Raw genomic sequence first — 25,421 nt, 5'->3', positions numbered from 1 at the left:
CCTGGGTGGGAGCAATCCCAGGCACAGCTACAGGTTGGGCAAAAAAGAAATTCATGGTAGTCCTGCGGAGAAGGACTTGGGGGTGTTGGTCGGTGAGCAAATGAACATGAGCCAGCAGTGTGCACTCACAGCCCAGAAAGCCAACCATATCCTGGGCTGCATCAAAAGAAGCGTGACCAGCAGGTCAAAGGAGGTGATCCTACCCCTCTACTCTGCTCTCGTGAGACCTCACTTGGAGTATTGTGTGCAGTTCTGGTGTCCTCAACATAAAAAGGACATGGAACTGTTAGAACAAGTCCAGAGGAGGCCACGAGGACGATCAGGAGACTGGAGCACCTCCCATATGAAGACAGGCTGAGAAAGTTGGGGCTGTTCAGCCTGGAGAAGAGAAGGCTGCGTGGAGACCTCTTAGCAGCCTTGCAGTATCTGAAGGGGGCCTACATGGATGCTGGGGAGGGACTATTCATTACGGACTGTAGTGATAGGACAAGGGGTAATGGGTTGAAACTTAAACAGCAGAGGTTTAGACTGGAAATAAGGAAGAAATTCTTTACTGTTAGGGTGGTGAGGCACTGGAATGGGTTGACCAGGGAGGTAGTGAATGCTCCACCCCTGGCAGTGTTCAAGACCAGGTTGGATGAAGCCTTGGGTGATATGGTTTAGTGTGAGGTGTCCCTGCCCATGGCAGGGGGGTTGGAACTAGATGATCTTGAGGTCCTTTCCAATCCTAACTATTCTATGATTCTATGATTCTATGTTCAGGCATGGTAGTACCATCCTGCCCCTGCTTTGTGGTTAGTAAGTGCATTTGGCTTTTTGTCTTATAATGTTAAGGACTAGCACTGGCACAGGGTGCCCAGAGAAGCTGTGGCTGCCCCATCCCTGGCAGTGTTCAAGGCCAGGTTGGATGGGGCTTGGAGCAACCTGGTCTGGTGGAAGGTGTCCCTGCCTGTGGCAGGGGGGTGGAACTGGGTCAGCTTTAAGGTCGTTTCTCACTCAACTATTCCATAAGTCTATGAGGTTGAATGGATTACTTCTTGTACGTAAACGTATTTGCTAAGGCCAGAATATGCTTGGAGCTGTATCTTGACCCTCTGCTAGTACTTGGTCTGTGGAGCCTATGTAATACATGAGAACACACCAGTGCTCTCTGTTGTGTTTATTGCTAATTCTTGATGCTTTTGAAGAGCTTTGCCTTCTCAACAATTTAAATTGTCAGTATAGATTATTTCTTGTCTTGTATTCAACATGCAAGTAGGCTGAAATCCAGACTTTCAGCAGCTTTTATATGGGGTTTTGTGTTGAGTTTTTGGTGGTGGTGGCAAGATGCTTTTTCATTAATTCAGGAAGATGAAAAAGCTGTCCTGTGCTTTTGTTTTAATCTACAATACAGGATCTAGTTTCACTTCATGTATCTGAGTGTGTCCAAGGCATTTGAAGAGGATTGGTAAATATTATACAGCCTTAGGGCATACCTGGAAGATGACGGGACACTTTTGTTCAGATAATGGAGTTATCAGCATGTTACTATGTTTTTCAGAGACAGCACATACCCTAAAAGGTGCTATGCTTTCAGAGATTGGTATTCCCTAATGATCCTGGAGGCAGAAAGATCTATGTGTTTCCACATCCGGGAAACTCAAGTCTGCAGAGCTTTGTGGAATGGGTCATTATTTCCCTTTCCTGCGCTCCTGTGCTGCTTTTCTGCACCTTATATTTCAGCCAGCCTTTTTATGTTTACTTGGATATTTGGCAGTGAAGCTGCAAGAGGGTTTGCTAAGGTTATTGTCTCTTTATGTATATCCTTCAGGATGCTTTTTTGCTGCATGAGGTAGAACTCATAATTAGATGAATCAGTTGGTTCATAATCTGTTGGCAGAAAGAAGCTGTACTGTGATGCTAACCTAGAGTGTGGCAAGAGTGAGGCCAGGCTGGACAGAGTCTTGGGTGACATGGTTTAGTATGAGGTGTCCCTGCCCATGGCAGGGGGGTTGGAACTGGATGATCTTAAGGTCCTTTCCAGCCCTAACTATTCTATGATTCTATGGTTCTAATAATGGTAACTCATGGTCCCAAGTTAGGCTAACTTCTCCAAAAGGTGGTTGTGGCAGCAAACGGCCAGATCCACAGCTTGTTGCCTCTTCCAGAGGCTGCTACTGATCTGATTCCCTCAGACAGAAGCTTGGGCTTCTGCTCTCAAGATCTGCTGTGTCCTTCTCCCTCACCTGTGTTTGACCAGGGGGCCATTGCTCAGCAGGGATGTAGATTTGAGATTAGTACACAGATGGAGTTTCGAAGGCTTTAAGATCAGTGTAATTTCATGAAATGACTGCAGTACAGTTTTGCTCTAAGGAAATTTTGCTTTTGATGCTAAAACGGCTGCAGTTTGGGCAGAGCTGGCTTCAGTACTGACTTCCCATGTCCTGTGGGGAATGTCCTGTCAGGCTGTGCTCTGTTCTGCTTGATTGGGCAGCCAGTGTCTGTGAAATCTTTCTTTCTTTGTGATGAAATTCTCATTGCCAAAGAAAACAAAGTTTTCAAGTCTAAGCCAGCCAAGAAATTCATTAGAGCTTCCAATTGGCTTTGTTCAAGGTGAGATTCAACACTTGAAGAGTTAAAATCTCAGTCTTTCCATGCAACACCAAATATTCAATCGGGAGAATAAATAATGGCAACAAATGGTGTCTCTTGGGTGCCTTCATGTGTTTTCTTTGATAATTGTCAGCTTTAGTTAATCAGAAGTAATTTTTCACTTGGCTTCCCTGATTTTTAATTAGTATTTATCATGTAAAACTATAGCCAGTGAGCTCTTGGACACTTTGAGCAGGAAGCACTGGTAAGTGGTAAACTATCAGCTTGTTCATGAAAACCTCTCTGGTTTTGTGTCTGTTTTCTCAAGTTGTAATTACCAGACACAGTCCTGAACTGTCATGCTTCTGACCTCCTCTCTGTATATTTCATCTCTCCTGAGAACTCTATTTTTAATGGTTAGTTTAAAGGAAACCTCTTGAGTGCTATAATGTTCATTCTGATCAGCACACCTAATTGTAAAGGGTACATCATTTTACAAGAAAATGAACGAACCCATATTTTTGAGCTCAGTTTCATTTACACACCCTTTTTTGAGCACAAGGAAGTGTGAGTACAGCCAGTGGCAATGTAATATCTGCTTTTTGGACCAAGTTTAGAAAATTGGGCTTGCCTTCAAGTATACAGTCTGTTTTATTGTGCAGATTTAAGCACAAACAGATGAACCTTTGTGTAATGCCAGGCTTAAAAAAATCTCAGTTGTCATGTAACTGCATGCTTTATATTGGATAAGACATACCCATGAAGAGTTGGGCTGGAGGAGAAATGTGCTTTATTTACTCCTGTAGGGAGTCACAGATAGTCAGAGTGGTTGTGTTAAATTTATTGTGTGTCATTTGCTAATGACTTGACAATGTTTAAATAGGCCAACTTTGGTGTTTTAAAGTAAATGCTTTTGCCAGTGTCTTCATAATCTTTATGGGGTGTTTAGCTTAATCCAGGCATGTTAATATGAGCTGTCTTCCTCTTATTCCTCTTATATGGCCATTTACAGAGTCTTTCCTGAAAAAGAGAGATTAAAAATAAAGGTTTTCTCTCTGAGAGTTTTCATGGGGAAAGAGGGAATGGGTACCAGTGATGGGTACCCAGGGAAGCTGTTACAAACTTCCAGTAAGAAATTTGTTGACAGCTTTGATAGTCTCAAATTATATTTACTTTTCCATTATATTTCCATTGTATATTACTAGTCCATTATGTTCACTATATTTTTCACTTAAATTTATTACTCCAAAATGTCAAAATTAGGATAATGGGACTGTTTATACCAGTGAAGTGAAAAATGAACATACGAACGCAGAGTCTTATGGAGGAGCCATGTGTGTACAGAACTGTAATGGACCATGTGGATTCTCCTCTCTATCTGTTGGGCTGCAAGCAGGTTAATTGCTCTGACCTTCTCCTTTTCCAGTTTAGCCCTGATTTCCCAGTCTGAAAATACAAATTTCAGCCTTTACACTGCTTCTCATTGCACTGACAAATTTATCCAAGCAGATGTGACTGTAGGACTGAATCTTGTCCTGGAAAATGATGTGCATGAAGCCTATGGTCTGTATGTGAAAATGCCATGGGTGGAAGAGGGAAAGTAAAAGAAAAGGCATTAAACTTGTATAAATTATTCCAGCTTAAAAGGGTGGATATTCAGGATTATATCTAAAGCTCATCAGTTACCCTCACCTGACATGCTGCAGTGACTCGTGCATGTTCTGAGGGTATTTTACACTGAAAGGAAATTGGTAAGGAAGTTGGTTATAATTAAAACCTAAGGTCCTTGCTATTTCATCTATCTCCTTTGAAAGTGGGGAGGAAAATAATTTCCTTCCACCTGCTGAGTGCCCAACTATTTTGTTTGAAGTATTTTTCCTCTGAAGCAGAGATCTTGCTGTTGCCAATCAGGACGGAGTACAGCTGGCAGGGCAGTGTCTTCACCAGACTGATCGTTGCTGCCATTTCAGCCCAGGCAAAGTCCCCACAAATCAATAACCATTTTGTAGAGCCTGTAAATGCATCATGTTCTCAGAATAGCTACTGAGCTGCATCTTTCTTTTCTGGTCTTCTTCCAGGAGTGTCTGTGGAGTTATTATGGAATGTGTATAATTTCTGCTGCTTGGAGCTTGTGTTTCTGTGTGGACAAGGGAATGTTCACAAGCACTTCAGCCAGCTTAAGCTGCCACTGCCACCAACAGATGTAATTCCTGTCACTCTCCCCAACATAATATTTCTTCTTCTTCATAGAATCATAGAATAGTTTGGGTTGGAAAGGACCTTAAGATCATCCAGTTCCAACTCTGCTGCCATGGGGCAGGGACACCTCACACCTCTTCTTCTCTTGTGCTAGGGAAAAAACCCTTTGTGCAGCATGGAACAGGCTTGCTGACAGAAGTGATCCAGCAGAGGGATAAGCTCAGTACAAAAGCTGCTTTTCTTGGCTCCCTGGTTGGGTTCACTCTACAACTCCTTGAACTTGAGTTGGTGGGGAGGGAGCTGGGCTGCATGTGCTAGTGTTAGCTATGCAAACTGGAAGGTCTGGCATGGTAACTCAGCATAGTGATTTTATCTGCTTCCAGAATTCATCTTGTAGTGGGCTGGATACAGCCTGTTGCAGTGTGCACAAAACATTTTTAGATTCTTAGTCAGAAGTCCTCTAGAGAGATGCTTTTTCCATCTTTATCCACCTGTTACTAAACAGTTTGCCAACATAAGATGATTTTAAGGCATTAGCTGCAAAAATCTCCCCTCTCTCCTCCCAATAGCAAATAAGTAATCCAACATTTTTTGTGTTCAAAGTTGGGTTGGACAGGGCTTGGAGCAACCTGGCCTATTGGAAAGTGTCCCTGCCCATGGCAGGGGGTTGAAACTGAATGAGCTTTAAGGTCCCTTCCAACCCAAACCAGTCCGTAGTTCTATGATATAATGACCAGGTCAGTATTGTGGGACATCACAGAGATATCCCTAAGCCCATCTGTCCACAAAATTGCTGAGAGTGGAAGGTTTTTTCATCCTTTGGGATCTCAGTTGGAATATTGTGTGCAGTTCTGGTGTCCTCAATATGAGAGGGACATGGAGCTGTTAGAGCAAGTCCATCATAAGGATGATCAGGGAACTGGAGCACCTCCTGTGAGACCTCCTCAGACATGCTGAGAAAGTTGGAGCTGTTCAGCCTGGAGAAGAGAAGGTTGTATGGAGACCTCATAGCAGCCTTCCAGTATCTGAAGGGGGCCTACATGGATGCTGAAGAGGGACTATTCATTAGGGACTGTAGTGATAAGACAAGGGATAATGGGTTTAAACTTAACCAGGGGAAGTTCAGGTTAGATATAAGAAAGAAGTTCCTTACTGTGCGGGTGGTGACGCACTGGAACAGGTTGCCCAAGGAAGTTGTGAATGCTCCATCCCTGGCAGTGTTCAAGGCCAGGTTGGACTGAGTCTTGGGTGACATGGTTTAGTGTGTGGTGTCCCTGCCTGTGGCGGAGGAGTTGGAACTAGAAGATCTTAAGGTCCTTTCCAGCCCAAACCATTCTATGATTCTATCTCAACAAGAATCACTGGTTTTTGGGTTTGTGTTCTTTTGAGGAGTCTGAACCTTTTGGTTATTGGAATCAGAGAACCCCAGACATCTGCATCATCTCATTTCATACGGGTATAGGAGGCAGCCTCTTGGCTGTGTTAGATGCTTGTGCTCCCTAGTTTTTGTGACACTGCACTCATCTACCTACACTATTGTTTTCGTGGGCTGTAGTGTAAAGATGATGAAATCTTCTGTGCTTACGTTGCATACCTTGCTCAACATGTAATAACAAGCACAGGCTCCAAACATCTGCATTCAAGAATACTTGCGGTTCAAACAGTAGCACTTACCTTGTTTTGAAAAGATACCTCAGTTGCTCAGTGTTAATCTCAGCCTCATTTAATTGACTTTTTTCATCATCTCCTGTTTTCTAAATTGTCTGAGCCTTGGTGAATAAACACTAAATCCTCCTCCATTTACTATGCAGACAGTCACTGTTGCTTGACCACCCTCACTTCTGCATATATTAGTTCCTTTGTGTAATGTTTAAATATATTGGTGTATTTTTATTTCATAGGAAGCAAGAACAGAATCTATTGCTAGACCTTTGGAGATAAATGAGGCTGAGAAGGTGATGAAAATCGCCATTAACTGTGTTATGGTAAGCAAAATGATACTTGTTTAATTGCAAAACTATTATTTTTCTGTTGTAGGAAGAACAGGCTGTATTTATTGATAGCCTGGGTTTAAAAGTGACGAAGGACAAATCACCTTTAGCTGTCTGGACCAAGTAGTGCTGCACCTAGTTAGTTAATGGTTAATGTTGAGTTTCAGTTCATGACTTTGGTATTTTGGTAACATCAGGTGCATGAACAGAAGCTCAGCAAGGCAGAGAACAGTCTATGCTGACTCCTTGTGTTATGGTAATGGGTATGGTTAGTGATGGTACTCATGGTTCATTTGGAAACCGGTTGTGTTCAAAGTGAACAATCATGTTAAAGCAAACTGATAGCTTTCCTGACAGAGTCAAGAGGTATCAGCACAGTGATGAGTGTGAGCTGGCAGTCAGAAGTTACAGCCTGCAACAGAAAGGGTGAAGAATGGTAGCAGCAGCACCTAGGAGAATGTTAAGACCTGCTCTGCTGTCACTGTCATACTGTATAATGACATTGGTCCAACATGCTGAGATATTCCTCCAGTTGGTGAATCAAAGAGCTGCACTTGGCCTCCCTTAGCCTCTTGAGAGAAAACACATTTTAGTCCTATTCACTCCTCTATTAGGAGCTCAGTGGCAGCCCCAGAAGCTCTACAGGAGGGATAAAAACTGCCTAAATCAGCACAGAAATCTCCATCTCGCCTATGTTGCCTAAGCCCTGTGAACTTTACAGAGTCAGGGCTGCAAGGGCTGTACTTATTAACTCAAACTGTGCTGGTACCTCTGGAATTGTGAAATTGGGCTCTGAAAGCATGACAGCTGAGCTGCCAAGGGATGAGAACTGGCAAATGTGATGATTAGAGCCAGGCCAGTGCCTTGTTATGGCTCTCCTTTTGGAGGACCTTCTGTCTGTTCCAGTTGTTGGCAGCACTTTCCTTGCTCCAGTGCTTGGGTTCCTATGTTTCTAAGCCATTAGCTGCACTCAGCCACTGTGCAAGTATGGTGGTTAATTAAATCCTAGTGATTACTAGAAGTTATTTAACTGCAAACTATATCCAGTCCCATCATATAATTACAAGGAGTGGAGTTCCACATTTAAACAGCTAATGCATAATCAATAGATACTCCAGGCAATCTTTCCTTATGTTTCTGCTCCTACTCACAGTGTCTACCAATTCTAAATGATAATGTGCATTGCAGTTCTACACAGCAGTGATACTAAACCAACAGCAGCACTATAGAGCAGTTTGTTTCTTGGGAAATGACAAACACACGTACCTCACGTGGGTTAATTTTTGACCTGTTAATGAAATGACATATGATCTGAGCAGCACCTAACAGTTACTGCTGGAATTTCAGCAAGTGTGTATCCTCCCTTTCACTCAAAAGTTGTTTCTGGTTTCCTGAGCATGAGCACACTGAATGTACTCAGCTTGTTCTAATAAACTGGAATATTCTCACATCCCCCTCCTGATTCCTGTAGCATGTGTTGTAATGTTGGGGATGCTTTCCAGATTCTGGAAAGCTGGATAAAGCAAGACTTTGAAAAGGATGAAGATATTTGGAGTCAGTTCTTCATAAAAGTGACCTTTATCTCAAAGATAAAAAAAAGAAGAGAAATAAAAGAGAGAAGATGGAACCTGAAGTTCCCTACAATAGTGCCAAGAAATAAATGCATTTCTTATTTGTGTTTATTCAGATAGTACACATCAAGAGGTGCTCTTACATATCCTGTCAAACTTTTACGAGGAGGTTTCTCCCTGTCTCTTACTGCTTTTTCAGTGAGAAGGAAAAGTTAATGGTTAAAGGCAGGGCAAGCTGTGGGTGGGTTTTATCTTTTCTTCTTTAAGAATGTCTGGGGAAAAGAAAAAAAAATCAGACATTTAAAATCTGCAAATGTCCAGTTAGCTCACTCACTGTCCTGACCACAGAGGATTTTCAGTTTCCATTGCCTACTCAGTTTATGTTCTAGCTCATTGTTAGAATATTATTTGCTAACATGAAATGTGAGATACAGAAGAATGCTCCAGATCTTAAAGACAATTCTAATTATTCTAGTGCAAGCCATGGTTTATCACCTTCTCTTTTAGGAACAAGTCCAAAAGACTAAAGATATGTTGAATAATGTGGCTTTGGATGAAGCGAATTTGGAAGCCAAGATTGAAAAACGGAAATTGGAACTGGAAAGAAGCCAAAAGAGGCTCCAGACTCTACAAAGTGTGCGGTAAAGATTAGGACTTGATTATCTACTGCGTCAGTGATGGGACTGTGCATTGTTAATGCTTAGAGCAGTGAGGAGTGAGGTCTATAATGAGCCTGGGATGATGCTCTGTGGAAGAGAGAAATTCTCTTCTCTAGAAATGCCCAGTTTGGATTGTAACTGTTAGCTTTTCTGTTACCAGAATTTCAGGGCTGTTAAATGTGGCCAGAGTTGGGTTCATTAGGCATCCCTTGTTAGGATGGGTTGCTCCTGGCGGTGACCGTGCCTGCCATGAAATGAAGATGATAAGATTCACACTTTGGGCTGATTTCTTGCCCTGAATTAAACTGCAGGTTTATATATTTTCTGATTGCATAAACAGATCATGCTCTGTTTTTGATCTAATATGGAAAAAAAAAGGAAACCCAACCAAGGAAATATTAGAAAAACAAATGGTGGAAGGAATTACATTGATCCATACACATGTTTTGATCAGAAATGCTTTATGTGATGTGAAGCATTAAGCAGACACAGTGTTCTTTGAGGTGCAATAGTTAGTTCTCCAGTATAAGGACATCACCACTTACTGGTGTCAAGTTTAGTTACACTTTTCCAGTATGGTTTTCTAGCAAGTAAGCATAGTTTTTGTAGCAAGTAAGTCTCCAGCAAAGCAGGTGGTGTTCCAGCCATGCTACAAGCTATTTTTTTCAGAAGTCATGGAACAGCAGAATAAATTAGCTTAGGTTTGCCTGCTAAAAGGGCCACAATGGTACCTTTCTGTCTGTTTGAAATGAAATGGCAGTAGGTGCACAATACCCTTTCCTTTGCTCTGTGTAATTTTTGTGGGAGAGTTTACTGAGGTTTTTTTGTTTTATGCTTTCAGTCTTTGAAGTAGTGTGGAACCTTAAAAACAAAAGGTGCTTTTAGACTTGGAAATGAAGCAGCAAACCTGGAAATGTTTCTTTCAGAATTCTGCTCATACAGGTCAATAGTTGACTGAGTAGTTTGTGCTTGTTCTCTCCAGTCCTGCTTTTATGGATGAGTATGAGAAGATTGAGGAGCAACTGCAGAAACAGTACAGTAGTTACCTAGAAAAATTCCGTAACCTGACCTACCTGGAACAGCTCCTGGACGATCATCGACGGACAGAGCAAGAAATGTTTGAGGTAAGACAGCTTAGAAATGCTCAACAAGACTGTAGATCCTGTAGTTCTTGACCTTAGAAAGTGTTTAAATAGCCCTTCGCCAAAACAGCACATCACTGGTTGTAGAGCCAGCTCTGAGTGACTGGCAGGTTACTGACAAGCCAGTAAGTGTGACTGCTCTTGGACAAGACAGCTTTATTTTTTGAGTTAGTGAAGTTAAACCAGTGTAGTGATGCCCCCTTCCAGTCTGTGACTCCCCTATCTTATTTTCAGTTGCTGTTTCTTGTTCATGAAGAATGTTTTCAGCATTTCTAATCTTTCTTTTGCTACATATGAAGTATGTTGTAAGAGGTATTAGGAGCTTATTTTTTATGATCTGCCAATGACAGATGTATAAGGGCTTCTCAGCTCCAGGGTCTTAAATTCCCTTGTAGGTGTCCTCTTCAATGAGAACAGCAACGAGTGTCAGTGAAAAGCTCAAATATGGTGGCCTCAGTGTTGGCTGGCAGAAATTTTATAACCTGACTTGATGAATTGCATCAGTTCAGTGAGATTCTCTATTTTGTATCCTGCTGGATATCCACATGTGTATCTCCTCCTGCTCCATGCCAACCTTTTATCTAGCTTCCTGTAGCTTCATATTTTCCTTGTTTGGCTTTTCATCCATTTCACACTCATTGCCCAGTGAATCTTCTGTTTTTCACTGAAAGCACGTTTCAGTGAATGATCTCCCCTTGGGCCTTCATACCAGTGGTTGTGCTGTACCTGAAGTTAACCACTGTATCCTCTTTCTGATCGTCCTATCTTTCATATGCAGATCAGGTTTTATTTTGTTAACACAACTTACCCTTGTTCCTGGTAGAAATGTGGAAGAGCTGTGCATAATGTTTCTTCTCTGGCTATGACTACGTGTTTTGCTTTTTCCATGTCTATATGTGTCTACTCATGTGTAAACAGACTTTAAAATGACAGAAGAGAGATTGAGAGGAGATCTTAGGCAGAAGTTCTTCCCTGTGAGGGTGCTGAGGCACTGGCACAGGGTGCTCAGAGAAGCTTTGGCTGCCCCATCCCTGACAGTGTTCAATGCCAGGTTGGATGGGGCTGGGAGTAACCTGGTCTAGTGGAAGGTGTCCCTGCCTGTGGCACGGGGTTGGAACTGGAAGAGCTTTAGGGTTCCTTCCAGCTCAAACCAGTCTGGGATCCTATGACCCAAGTTTTTTAGTCTTCTCCTTTAAAGTATTCATCTGTTTTTTAAAGGTAATGTGTGCATTCAACAACTTGTGACCCAGTTTCCCATTAACCTCCCATTTTCTAAGCACTGTCTCTGTAGACATTATTTCACATATTTCTAATCAGCTTGGTATTTTCATGTGTCCTGCTTTATAATGTTCTAGTTCTTCCCCACATCTATGGCCAAAGTACTCAATTAAATCGTATCTTGAAATGAAGCCTAAAATCTGTTTTTCCCTTCTGTTCAAATGCCTTTGAGACTTAATACCAAAGTAAAAATGTTTTGAACTGAGCTACCTGAAACTGTTTATAAATTCACAAAGTGAGTAAAGTGTCCACCTCTTCAGGGGATTTTTGTTAAAAGATAATAAAATGAAGAAAAAGCCTTTGTCCCTCAGGACTGTGCCTGTGATTAGAATACAGACAGAACTTTTTCTGGTTTTCTCCTTTCTGTGAGACACCTGAAAATCTACCCGTATGCTTTTCATCTGCTAGGATAAGCAGGTAACAGTGCTTCAGCAACGTGCAGAATTATAAAGAGTATAAATGCTTGTGAAAAAGATGTGTGGTTTTTCTGCACACTTCTAGCACTTGTTATATGCAGTAGCATTAGCAAACATCAGAACTAGAAACATCTTTAAGATGTGTTTTATGCTAAAAGCATACAGAGCATAAAGCCCTGTGTCTTTTAAATACACTGTGATAGCTTAAACAAGTGTGAAATTTACCTGTCAAGTCTAGTTCTAAAGCTCGAGTTTAACTCTGAAAGGACCCTAAGATCATTTCATTTCACTTCCTGTTTGTTAGTCCATTAAATCTTTTCATTAGGGAATGTTTGGGAAAACCAAAAACAAAAACAGGGAGGGGGAGGTATTTTTGACACTTGGTCTTTAACTGGAGAGAGCAGCATGGAGATCAGGAACAGAAACCTGGCACATCTGAAAATGCATAGAGTATTTAAAGGGTGACACTCTAGCCATCTCTTTGTGGGCATCAGTGACCCAAGTAACTGTGGCTGTTGTGTTGTAGAAGCTGTTGCTTTGGAAGAAGGGGAGATTTTGCATGTGTCTCTTGCAGCCAGATTTTCAGAACTACTGGAGTCCAGACTCTTATTTGAAGTCACTCTGTGAGATGTCAGTGCTCAAAATCAGGCTCCAGGACTTGGTAACTGAAAAGGGGATGAAGAATCTGAATCTCAACTAAACCAAGAGACTTGTTGGTGCACTCTGATTTCCCAGCCAGTGGAATTTTACTTTTAATTTTATTGGCACACTGTTTATTCCATTTCAGATGAGTCTCTTGCCCACCTGGAACACCACAGTGTTTAACTTTTGTCAGTCTTGATCTGCTTTGCAGGTAGTGCTTCATCACCTTTGGCTTCTTGTTGGTGAAGAAAAGTTATGGGTTGTTCATTATGTGCTTGAAAAAAATAGAGGTTTCGCCAAAATGAAGCTGCATGTTGTCCTAAAGTTTATCATCTGGTGTCATTTTCAGAATCAACAGAGGAAGAAAAGAGGATAATTACATTTAATCTGTTTTAATAGAGAGATTGTCAAAACACACTGAAAATTATGTTGATTTTTTCCAACCCTGATTTGTCTTTTGTTCCACCAAACAAATCTTAATTATCTTTTGTAGCAGAAGCGAGAGTCAGCTCTTCTGTCATTGCTCTGTGTTTTGTTAAATAGCTTGCCAGAAAAAAGCACCAGCAGTGTAATTAGATTAATCCAGCACTCCGTGTGCTGTGCAGTACTGGGGGCTGTTCTGGACCACTTCCCTTCACTAGATGCATTTTTTAGGAGGAGTTTTTGTTCTGATTGAGAGACTTGTTGAATAACAAGACTAATCTCTAGTGCACTTGGACTCCAAGCTGTTTTGGTACCCTGCTGACGTTGCACAGCTAATGACCTGGGCCAGAGTGTGCTTCCTAATGAGAAAAGTGATTTAAAGATTGTACCCAAGGACACAATTGTAATTAAGTGCCATTGAGTAGTTGAAGCACTCCAGTGCTGCAGTGCTGGCTGGTTGTGTGGATTGGTTTGCTTTGTTCTTTCACGTGCTAGGTGAACTGGAGAGGAAAGCTGTATAGCTCCTGTTGTTTTCCTGAGCTTCCTGTTCCCTCTGCCTCCCAGTGTCCAGAATAATATGGAGCTGGGGTTGAAAAGCAATTGGCAGGAATCTCCTGCCAGGCACTGAATGGAAAAATCTCTCTTTGTAACCCAAAGAGGGATTTCTCTCTGTGGAACTTAAAGGCTAAGTGCTGAGTCTGACCCAAATGAATTGCCAGAACTGCACAGCTGGTGAAATAACCACCTGCAGAGCTCCTGCCCAAGTGATGTGGAAGCGCTTTGAAATGTGTGAAAAATATGGAATTATTTATCTCTTATCAACTCTCATTTGCGGAGATGTCGGAAGTCCTCGCGTGACTTCTCCTTTGAGTGAGTTTCTCACACTTCTTGACCAACTGTCATGCATTACTTGTTACTGGAGCTGAGGAGTTTAAATAAGTCTTTGGTCTTTGCAGTTCCCTTTTTTTATTTTCAGCTGTGTCTTTTATTCTGTTTCTGTTCTCCTGTGCTGCTCATGGAATTAATCCATCTTCTTGCCTTTCTGTGCAGAAGCAGAGATTTATGTGCTATGTCTCCTCAAAGATTTGTTCTTATTTCTCTACTTTGTAGAAAGATTCAGCATGTTTCATTAATTTTTATCCTGGTTTTAAGATTAAATTGTTTCTAATGTTTAGACATGAAAGCTATTAGAACTTTTGAAACTAGCTTTCATAGTGCCAGAATAACCTGGCAATATCCTTTAGCATATGCCTTTTCTCTAGACAGAATGTGCTTGTTCTTTCTTGTGCTTCTCAGAGGACATTCCTGAAGTACTTCTTCAGCCACTTTCTCCTAAGGTATTTTAAGACTGCTTTTGTGCTACTGCTGTGAAATCTCAACTAAGGAATACCATTAAGTTGTGGACATGCAGAATAGGATGTTCAAAGCCACTCTGACGTTATCTTTCGTTTGACATTGCCTAAACTATCATTCATCATTATGATCCTACTACCAGTAAGCAGTCCATCACAATTAAGTAAGAAAAAGCCAACTAAACAGACTATATTGTGACTTTCCCTTTGGGACCAACCCTCCCCAAGTAAAATTCCCTCTTTATTAAACTAGTGGGTTTTTTAACCAGAGCTCCATACCTGAAGCAGATACCCTATTCTGAATATGCACATAATAGGGATACCTGGGTTCTGCTGCACTGAGATACTTCTTGAGTCTGCTGATTTTTTGTCTTTTTGTATTGAGCTGTTCCATTTGAAATATTAAATCTGGATGTTTCCATTATGTCTGGTGTCATGGGTTCAGCCGTGGCAGTCATTTTTCTCCTTCTTGTAGCTGGTGCAGTGCTGTGTTTTGACTTCTGGGCTGGGAATAGTTGCTTGATAGTGAGCATGTTTTGAGGGTGTTTTTGTTCAAGGCCTTTGTTTTTGTTCAAGTGCCTTTTGTTCAAGGCACGTGGTCTGCCGGGGAGGAGGGGAGTCCGGGAGGAAGGAGAGACAGGACACCTGACCCAGGCTAGCCAATGAGGTATTCCATACCATAGCACATGATGCCCAGGATGCAACTGGGAGAGAGAGAGCTGGAGGGGTAGAGCTCTGGAGGAAAATGGAGGAAGGAGCACGCGGTGCTCGGCCGGGCAGGGTGGAGTGAGTTATGGGTCGATGGCTGGTGGGGTGTTGTATTCTTTTCGCTTGTTATTGGCTGTATCATTATTATTTGTAGTAGTAAATGGCGGTAGGGGTTTTGTGTTATGCCTTAGCTATTAAACGGTTCTTATCTCAATCCGTGGGGGCTACATTCTTTGGATTTTCCTTCCTAACTCTCCGGGAGTTGGGGGACTTGGTTTAAACCACGACATCTGGTTACTGAAATAGCCAAGCAGAAGGTTAATGTGAAAAGTGGTTGGTTTCAGTCTTTGATTTCCTAGCTAATGTACATTTGAATTATGATTGCTTGGTAACATTTTTATAGGTACCAGGAGAGCACTCCTGGTCCGATGTTGCTGAATTATATTGAATATCAGATGTAAAAGTAAGGACAGGCATCTTAATTGTTGATTGCTTCTATTTTGACATTTAGTGCGGTGTTACAAGCATGACAGCATTGGTGCACTGAGACACACAAATCCCATAATGGAGAATTGTGGGAAAAATAGCAGAGGAGGAAGGGAATGCACAAGGGGAGAGTAGTGGTAATGGAACATAGGAGAAATTGCTGGCCTGAGAAATGGTGGGCATACAAAAGGAGATGATGGAGGCAGGGGAAAGCTGGGAGGGCATGTGAAGGGTGTGTTGGAAACATGGAAGTGTTGCTGCATGTATTCACTCCACAAAAGTAAAAATCTGCCAATACCATGTCAATTAGACTGAGACTCTGAAGTGCCTCTATGTGCCCTGCAGCAGTTGTGTGTGTACCTGGTCCTAGTGCTTTAGTGATAGTGTCTCCCCTTAAAAGCTAGAGGAAAAGTTTTGGAGAAATGAAACCATCGAGATGAGTTCAATTGATCTCAATCAGGTTAGTCAACTTGGTGTTCAAAGATCCAGGATTTTTCAGGATTATCTTGACATCTGAGGTGCCAGATGAGTGAACAAACTTGCTTTGGGATACCAAATTTGGGATCATTTGACACAAGATTTATTTTTTCTTAAACTCTAACCATCATTTGTAGGTTTTTCTGAGCAATGTGAACATTCCTCTTCTGCTTCATGAGCCCATAAACTCCTTAGCAGAAGAGGTGAAGAGGTCCCTTGTGCATCATGGATTGGTGCTATGCTTGGATATGAACCCCCTGTGAAGGCTACTAAGTCTGGTTCTTTCTTGCTGCTGTTGTAAAACTGTGCTAATTCTGGTACATATGAAATGCTCTGTGGTTGAGGAAGGAACAGAGTATCTACTAAGTGTTGTAGTGTGCTAAGTCAGGGTGACTTTCCATCATGCCAGCAATTGCTTCTGTGAAGTATGAGGTGTACTGGCTCTCACTGACAGTGTAGCTTGGAAATCTATGAGTGCTTTTCACAAATAGAAATCACATACTATCTGATCAGGTGAAATCTAGTGTTGTTGTAGATCATTGCTTAAGTAGGTAACCAGGTATGGTTGTCTACTAATTTTGTATTAAAGATTGGCAGCCTGATACATGTGAACAGTCCTAGAAACAGTGCTTGCAATCCCCTTTCCAATGAGAGGTACCTGCATCATTTGCCACCTCTACTTTCTTCTTCTCTAACCTATCACAACGAGATATTTAAAATTAATTTTATCCCAGCCTTTTAAGCTAGTAGGTAGAGCACTGTCCTTGCGAGCAGGAACAAGGAATGCAAATGTTTTCAAGCTACAGAAATAATAAACTGGTTTCCAGTTCCTGTGCTAGGGCTCTAACAAGGCTGCAGAGAGATGCTTTCCTGTTGCTGCTTCTTAATTTGGGACTTGACTGATGGGAAATAAGAAATAAACTGAAGTGTGCATCAGCCACAAGATTCTTTGCTATAATAACCCTGAGCTGTATTGGAGCTAATTGATCTAAAGATGGAAGGCAACAGATTCTGTTTTCAGTTCCTGGAACCATCAAGTTCACAAAGAACAGCTACTCTTTAATGTAATAAACACTCTTCTTGAAAAGAGTGATTAATCCTGACTCCCCTTTGAACACTGAAGGGTTTGTGCTACCCGTGACATAGGGAGAGGATAATTCTGATGTTAGATTCTAGCAGTGATGTGACAGTGACTGCTTTCTGGTGGTGAACAGACACAGCTGTGACTACTAACTTCCAATCAATAGTAATTTGGGTGATAATTTCTTCAGACACTGCAAACTGACCTCAGGTTTACATTATGGAATTGTACATTAATTCCAATAAATCACACAACCAACTAATATCATTTGTATACTTGGTACAATAAAATATATCACATAAAGGGAATATGCACAATGAGCTCTTATTGAGTCATTATAATTCATACCTTCCACACAAATGAATAGGAAAACCAGAGAGGAGTTGTTATGGTAAAGTTGCATTATATCTTTGATTTGCAGAATAAAGCTTATCCTCTGTCATGTTATTTTAGGCAGTAACGAATTCCTGAGTGTTAGTGCTGACTTGAAGGTTCTTGTATGAAAACATTTTAACTGAAAAAAAATGGGGCAGAAAATGTTAGTGTGGGTCTTTTTTCTTCTTTTTTTTTTCCTAGCTCTGCATAGATTTCTCTCACTCAGTGCTGGCAGATGATTTAAAGGCCTGTGATCTTGACTTTTTGCGTGTACCTCATGTTGCAGTCTCTGCCAGTGTTTTACCAATCTTCTGTTTTGACATGATCATCTTGAGTTATGCCCTGTCATAGACATAGTCCCCAGTGGGGTGCTTAGTGCTGTGTTCCCTTTGATGTTCTGTCCCTTGGCTCTGACCTGTGGTTCCAGGATGGTTCAGGAGTATTTCTTACATCTTCTTGGGGCTTTTGACTTCAAGCCTCCAGCCAGTTTTATTGAATCTGAATCTTGCTGAATATGAAGGAAAACTTTAACCTAGTGTGTACATGCTTAGATGTAGCTGCAGGCAGGATCCTTGTGCTGCTTTAACCGTTTATACTGGTACTTGTTCTGGTGAATCATGACAGTGCAAAACTTTTCACTCTCAGAGTGGCCCAATTTAGGTGAATAATGAAGGCAGCTCTCATTAGTGGCCCAGCAAAGTGTGCTCTAGGAGCAGTGTTGGAAAAGCAGTTCAGCACAAGCATTTGGTACACATCATCTGGTTTTTATGCAGGATTCTTAGTATTTCTGAGCCTCTTTCCCATTGTTGTTCAGTGAATGGAGATAGTCATAGAGTGATAGACTCATGGAATGATCTGTGTTTTAAGGAACCTTAAAGCTCATACAGTTCCAACTCCCTGCCATGGGCAGGGACACCTTCTGCTATACCTGGTTGCTCCAAGTCTCGTCCAACCTGGCCTTGAGCACTTGGGGGAGAAGTTACATCAGTCTGAAAAGAAGTGATCCATGCTGTGCAAAGGGCACAGGTAGGTGTGAGAGAGAACTGGCTGGTCCAGGAAGTGGTGAAAATAGGGTGCATATTTTCTGGCAAGAAGGGGTCCTAATCCTGTGAGCTTCAGAGAGAGAGAGGAGAGAGAAGGTCATGGAGTAAAGGAAGATTTGAAGCCTTAAGTTCATTAGAGCTAGAGTTGACCCCAGACTGGCAGAGCTCATGGTGAAGGGGATAAGGCTGCGCAGAGCTGGACTGATACCCTTTCTGGGAGGTTTCATGTAGCTTATGTCAAATTCCTTGAACTGCCATGTATCCAAGTACACAGCCCCAGAGAAGTACAGTGGAGAGCTGTATCTGAGTTGGAAAGTTTTGGGTTGGTTATTTTTGTAAAAGTAGAAACCTAGTCAACATTGCTGAACTTTAAATCTGCTTTCTTGGTCATGGATCCGCAGATTAATCTGTTCCAAATGAAGTCAGCTATGGCATCAGACCACATTGCCCAAGACTTTAGTCCTGTCCTGAAAGTCTCCAAACACATGGACCACACAGCCTCTTTGGGCAAGCTTTTTACTGTTTGACCACTATAATGAAAACTTGTAATGTGTAGGCACACAAAGCAGAGCAACCTGTGGAGAAAGCTTTTGTATTGCATCAGAAGTTGCTCATGAAACATGCCACTGGGTGGCTTACTTACTTGATGAGTATAAGTGGGGAGAGCTGTAGAGTGAAGCAAAGAGAGCTCATACAAAGCATGAATATGGCACCCTAGTCAGGAAACCCATTTCATAATGCAAAAGCAAGCAATTACAAAGTGGAATTTGTCCCGCAAAGCTAATATACTCTTTGATCAGTCCCTTCCTTTTTAGTTCCCAAAGGGAAAGCATTTCCGTCTGGATGAACCCTTCATGTGCAGTGTGCTTGTTCAAGAGGAACAGCCGCTGATCTACCTCAAGCCTCAGGATGCTACCTCTGAACTTCAGTTTATCAAGTGCACTTTTCACTTCCAACTCGAATTTTTCTGTTTTGTGAGAAGTGGGTAGTGCAATGTGTGAGCTGGAGGTACTGCAGTCAAGACTTGCTAAGTATGATGGAATCATTAGGAAGAAGTTATGTGAGACATGTTAAACCAATTTAATTTTCAAATAGTTGCTATGGATTGTGTTTTTGTATTACTTGAAGAGCATTTTCTGAATACACTTCACTGTCTGGCTTCATGTAGCTTGAGTGTGGTGTCATTAAGAGCTGCTATATTAGAACAGCATCAGTGTAGGTGTCGCAAGCCCTAAACTGCATCTTTTCCTGTCTCTGCCTTCTGCACTCTCATGGTCTCAGGCAAAGGCTCAGCTGAGCACCCTGTTACTTGTTGCTCTTTCCCAGATCCCTGATAGCATTTTACCTTCCCTAAAGACTTTTCCCCAAAACAAAGTTGTCATAAGGACCCACACTAGATTTTTTTGACTATGTTAGCTTTTCTTTAGGATACATTACCAAACATTTTAGCTGTTTTCTATATTTTCATAATAGTATGAATGAATATCAGTTAATTAACATGTATTCCCTTGAAAAGATAAACCTTTCAAGAAACTTTGGGGTGTTTTTGTGACTTTTGTTGATGAAAGTGCACTTCAGGTGTGACCTAACAGATCTACTTGTTTATTTTTATAAATGTGACCACTGGAGTTGGTGTGGCAGAGTTTTCTGGGGGAAGATACTATGTTCTGTGGTGCTTGTGTGCTGTTAACTGCCCTACATGAATGCTGCTTCTGAACCTACTAAGTTGGGTTTGGTGTTCCACCTGGATAACTGCTGTTCTGTCGGCCTGACTCATGCTGCCCTATCTATTGAAGTACTTTTACTGTATCTATTACAGGACCCTTAGTGAACAATTCTGCCACAAGCAGTGGCAAAATTCAAGGTTTAACACAGGAAAAGAATAACCAGGAGAGGCAGAGTTGTGTTGGAAAGTAATGCAAGATGTGCTATTTTTTGAAATAATTGGATTCTTTTGAGAAGAGATATATCAGTGACAGGTAATGGCTAGCTGGGACACAAGAGGAGTGTCAAGATAAAAAAAAGCCTTTCAGTGAAGAAGGGCAATTAATCAAATTAATAATTTAAAATAATGGCACAACAGCAGAAATGAATCCCCAGCTGCTTCCACTGGTGACACCGGTGGTGCCAGCATGATGATAACAGTTGGTGGATTTCTGGTGAGTGTCAGTTAAGTGTATGAAATACTCTCAAGTATGCTTTAAATGTGTTTCAGCAGAAGTGATTGCTATAAAAGGTCTGTTAATGTGAGAGGGGATGACTGTTCCAGCACATGAAAGTGAGGGAGAAAATGGGAATAAAGAGAACAAGGAGGAGACAGATGATCTTATAATGGGGGATGATGGTTTTAAATTCATTCTATGTGTGCTCATCCACTGGAAGGATGACCTCTAGAAAAGTTTATATGGCCAGTGGTGATGGCTTTCAGAAGCTCCTCAGGCCAAAACAGCAAAGATGCATAAACATCTGTAAAAGTGAAGTATTGATTAGTATGAAACTTCATGAGGGATCCGGAGAATCTGCTGGAGCAAATTCACGTTCTCTTTTCTGGTTCAGGACTCTAGTTGCAGCAGCACCTCTTGAGACCACATTCGCCAAAGCACTATACTTAATACTGGCATCTGGAGGGAGTTTACTTCTTTCCTGTTCATCAGAATGCTCTATCACAGTGACAGTGCTTTGTAATTACTGAGGTGGCATCATCAGTCAAAGAAGAATAACCTCTAGATGCAGAATCTATCTCTGTGCCAGAAGGTGAGGGTACTGCTTTATCACTGCCTCTAAGCTTCCCTGTGCTTCCATGCTATGAATGAGTGCAACATTGTGTCATATGGAAAGGAGTTCTTTCAATTTTTAATTTTAGTAAATTTTGTAGGAAACAAAAGTCCTGGTCAAATTATTATAGATGACCCCTCTGGTAATAGTGCCAGCTGTGACTTCTGGTTTTGCTTGTTTTACTGAAGTGAGATGTTCTGCTACAACAAGTGTTTAAAAGTTCAAAATAAAAATATGGTCTGTGTTGATTTATAGGTCAGGAGTTTGTTCTCTGATCCTTAATCATAAGCACTCCAAGGGCTGTCACCTATTGGAAGGCAATGTTCAACACATTCAGGCTGCTTCGTTACAGAGAGTGCAACCCTTCCTCCCCACTTCCCAGCCCAGCCTTTCTAGAGTGCTTATCTCCATCTAGCACAACCCACCAAACATGGAAGCTCTCTCATCATACTTCTGTAATTCTAATAGGATCAAAGCTATGCACCTCGTAATCCCTCCAGTTTTTTCTCTATGATGTATGTACTTGTGTTCAGGGAATTGAGATGGGACCTTGCTGTGCTGCTTTCACAAGAATGTCCCAGTGCCCCCATTTCTTGTCAGGCTATCATAATTCCTAAAATACCTAGAAAAGGAGAGACTGAGGTGAGCTCTTCGGCAGAAGTTCTGCCCTGTGAGGGTGCTGAGGCGCTGGCACAGGGTGCCCAGAGAAGCTGTGGTTGCCCCATCCCTGGCAGTGTTCAAGGCCAGGCTGGATGGGGCTTGGAGCAACCTGGTCTGGTGGAAGGTGCCCCTGTGCATGGCAGGGGCTTGGAACTGGATAAGCTCTAAGGCCCCTTCCAAGCTGAACCTGTCTGTGATTCTATGATTCCCTGACAGACCTAGCTTGATGCCCTCCTCGTAGCTTAGCAAGTCTGTTGGTAAAGATTCTTCTGCTCTATGTTTTGAGATGGATCTTTCCTCTTTATTTCTCAACAGAACAAAAAGAACAAAATCTGTAGCATTACAGTCACTTTCAGTCAAGCATAACTATACCCCTGTTCAAGTTCAAATCATAAAACTAGGCATGAATTTAGGGTGAGGTATTTAATAGTAGTTCAATTTAAAAGTAGTTCAGCATGATAGAAAGCATCATTGTCTGTTCTTAAAGAGCTTCAGGTAGGTTGGTACCTCATGTAATCATGAACTTTAGCTGTGCAACCTCAATGTTGGGTTTGCTTAGCTTCCTGTTGTACCCAGAGGGTTTCTTCTTATTAAGAGTACTGTCACATTCTCTGTTCACTGCACAATTTTGCCTCCTTCTTATATCTCACTCTTGCTGAATGAGTGGTAAGGGTCTATTGTAGAAAATAAATGTCATTGTGTGTGTGTAGTAAAAGCTAATCTCAGCTGCTTTGTTCTATAACAAAGCAAGAAACAGCTGTTGAGATTAACAGGCAGGTGAAGATTCTGTGGTTCAATCCGTCATAAAATTGGTTCCTTTTAAGTGTACTACAGAGCAGTAGGATTATGGGTGTTATCTAGCAAATCACTAGGAAAAACACAAAACAAAACCAGAAGGAAACATTGTTTTCCCATACTAAGATCAAGAGGTTTTACACAGAGATGTCTAGAGAAACTTCTGGTGTGGGAAGATGTCCCCAGAAGGGCAGAAGGAATAGCTTAGGCAAAAACCTGAAATGCTAGCATCTGAACAAAAAAAGTCGCCAACCTCCAGTTATTCAGGTCTTTTGTACTTATCTCCTTCATATTTTCCCTATACTTTCCCTTTCTTTCTATTTAGTGGTAGCCCATGTTGTCTGCCAGCTGGCTGCAGGTTCTTTGTGTTCAAAATCGCACTGGTGTTTTCTCCACAACTTTCCCAACAGAACTTTGAGGTTAACTTTAAAAAAAAAAGAAAACCCAACTCCAAAACCAACCTGAGATGATTTAAATGATCAAATACTGCATCATTTTTGTTCTTTCTGGTTTCGAGCCTTTTAGACTTGCTGCTTTGCAATCTGCAGGGACAGAATTGTTTGCAAACTCATGATCTGAGCAACTTGATTTTACTGTTTAGACCAGTCCTTAGCAGCATTAGATATGTCATAAAACACTGGCATTATGATACAGGGAACAGTGTGCCTTCCTCAGACCTGGGTTGCCTGCCCTAAGGCAAACACTGCGTCAATGCAGAGCTGTCTGATTGGGGGTCTTTGGCTGGGGGATATTCTCCATGGTGGCACACTGGCCTCTGTTTAAAAACCAGAAATCCCCAACTGATTCCCCACATCCCAGCCCCTGCATGTGGTTGTGTGTAGTTTGCATGCAGTTGTAATTGCATGCTGTTCAGTCTCTCTTAAAGACACTGTAGTCATGGCTTGACTTCGCGAACAAAGATTTGGGAAGGGTTTTATCCACGCTTACTACAGGCTTGCTGATGACTAAAAAGGCCAATGTGGGATAGGCAAATCCGGTTGCAAAAAGCACAGCGAAAGGTCTCCTTGGGTGGTATAGGCAGGACACAATTCTTTCTACGTTGCCTTTTCTCCTCGAGACTAAATTTGTGTATGTTCTCAAAGGAGACAACAGCATTATGTATAGTGTGTCTCTAAGTCTCCTGATTGGAGGCCAAGGTGGACCACTGATGGTAGTCGGTATGGCCAAGGCTAACATATTGTTTCAGGGGGTCCTTATCTCTCTTCTTCGGGGCACTTCTTTTGCGGCAGCTGGTGGCAAGCTCATTGTAGACCACAATCTTAGGGAGGCAATGATCCTTCATCCTAGAGACATGCCCTGCCCAGCGCAGCTGCAATTTCAGTACTATGGCCTCGATACTGGTGACCTCTGCCTATTCAAGCACAGTAACATTTGACACATAGTCAGTCCAATGGATGTTTAGAATTGTACGGAGGCAGCACTGATGAAAGCATTTGAGGAGTCGCAGGTGATGGCAGTAGATAACCCATGATTCAGACCCATATAAAAGAGCAGACAGTACAATGGTTCTATAGACACTAATTTTTGTAGTTTTCTTCAGATGTTATTACACCAGACTCTTATGGAGTTTTCTGAAGGCTCTATATGCCTTTGTTATTCTGTTGTCTATCTCTTTGTTGATCGTGGCATCCAAGGAAATAATGCTTCCCAGATAGCTGAACTGCTGAACTGACTTAAGCTCTGACTCACCAATGGTAATGGGAGGGTGGTGATAATCTTCTGTGGTGCAGGTTGGTAGGTTCTCTACCAACTGTCTTCTTCAAGCTGACTTCCAGCCCAAAAAGCTCAGCTGCCTCTGCAAAGCAAGATGTTAAATGGTGCAGAGCTGCTTCTGTGTGGGCAACAAGGGCGGCATCATCAGCAAAAGTAAAGACAGTGTAGTAAATAGTCAATAAATGCATTTCTGAGGCTCTGCTTCCATATAGCTTTCCATAAAAGGATTTTCCAAGCCAACTCCCAGCCACCCTGCTGTGGGAACTCACAGCTTACATTTTACATCTTAGATCAAAAGTGTAGATGATACTAAAATATTCAGCCAAAGAGCCGTGTGTGGTGTTTTATTGCTCTTTTCTGAAGACTTTCAGAGTCAGGAGATGGAAATCCATCTGCTGTGCCAGTTAATGTATATTTGAGATGCAGAGTACCTGTGTTGGGCTCATTCAAACCCCATTCTACAAAACCTGTACATTTGTCTTTAGTGCAGTCAGTGTGCTGTAGGAGACAGTTATTTGCTGAATTGGACAGAAAATGGGTGTGAAAAAAGCACAGCTGATTATAAACATGGGTGAAATGTACTTGTTTTAACAGCTTTTTTCTGTCCTAGTGTCACAACAGAAGCATTCTTTCTTTCCTGTTGCTACAGAGACCATTTGTTTAAGTGTCACAACATGAGATGGCTGCTATGGAAAGCTGGTGAGACAACTGGTGACTAAGCTGACCTGAAGCCTTGTGCTAAAAAGCATGGACAAAGTATATTAGAGATGAAAAAGAAGTTCTGACTTGATAAAAGGAAACTTTTTCACTGTTTGGTTAGTCAGTAGTCAGAACAGATTTGCCCAGGTCACTCTGCTTGGAGGTTTTGAAGACCCCACTAGCTCAAGCCTCGAGCGCTGTGGTCTGATCCCATTGCTGATCCTGCTTTGAGCAGGAGGTTGGGCTGGGGACTTCTGGAGGTCCCTTGGAGCCCGGGTTGTTCTGGGGGGGGTCTACCTGTTAGCAACAGGAACTGCCATGCTGCCTGTTTCAGTGGGCTGTCT

The 25,421-nt window shown here is 41.9% G+C and overlaps 1 protein-coding gene across 2 annotated transcripts in view; it reads left to right on the top strand.

The window, feature by feature from the left end:
- CLUAP1 (clusterin associated protein 1) overlaps positions 1-25,421 on the top strand; it is a 65,254-nt gene that overhangs the window by 15,388 nt on the left and 24,445 nt on the right. For both annotated transcript variants that reach the window (XM_005150682.3, XM_034065456.1), the window contains exons 6-8: positions 6,672-6,755; positions 8,840-8,973; positions 9,974-10,115. In XM_005150682.3, coding sequence (XP_005150739.2) covers positions 6,672-6,755; positions 8,840-8,973; positions 9,974-10,115 — 360 coding nt within the window. The remainder of the gene's footprint in view (positions 1-6,671; positions 6,756-8,839; positions 8,974-9,973; positions 10,116-25,421) is intronic.

This window comes from Melopsittacus undulatus, chromosome 8 (genome assembly GCF_012275295.1).
Source record: "Melopsittacus undulatus isolate bMelUnd1 chromosome 8, bMelUnd1.mat.Z, whole genome shotgun sequence".
Classification (NCBI taxonomy): Eukaryota; Metazoa; Chordata; class Aves; order Psittaciformes; family Psittaculidae; genus Melopsittacus; species Melopsittacus undulatus.
This window is presented reverse-complemented; position numbering and strand designations above follow the sequence as displayed.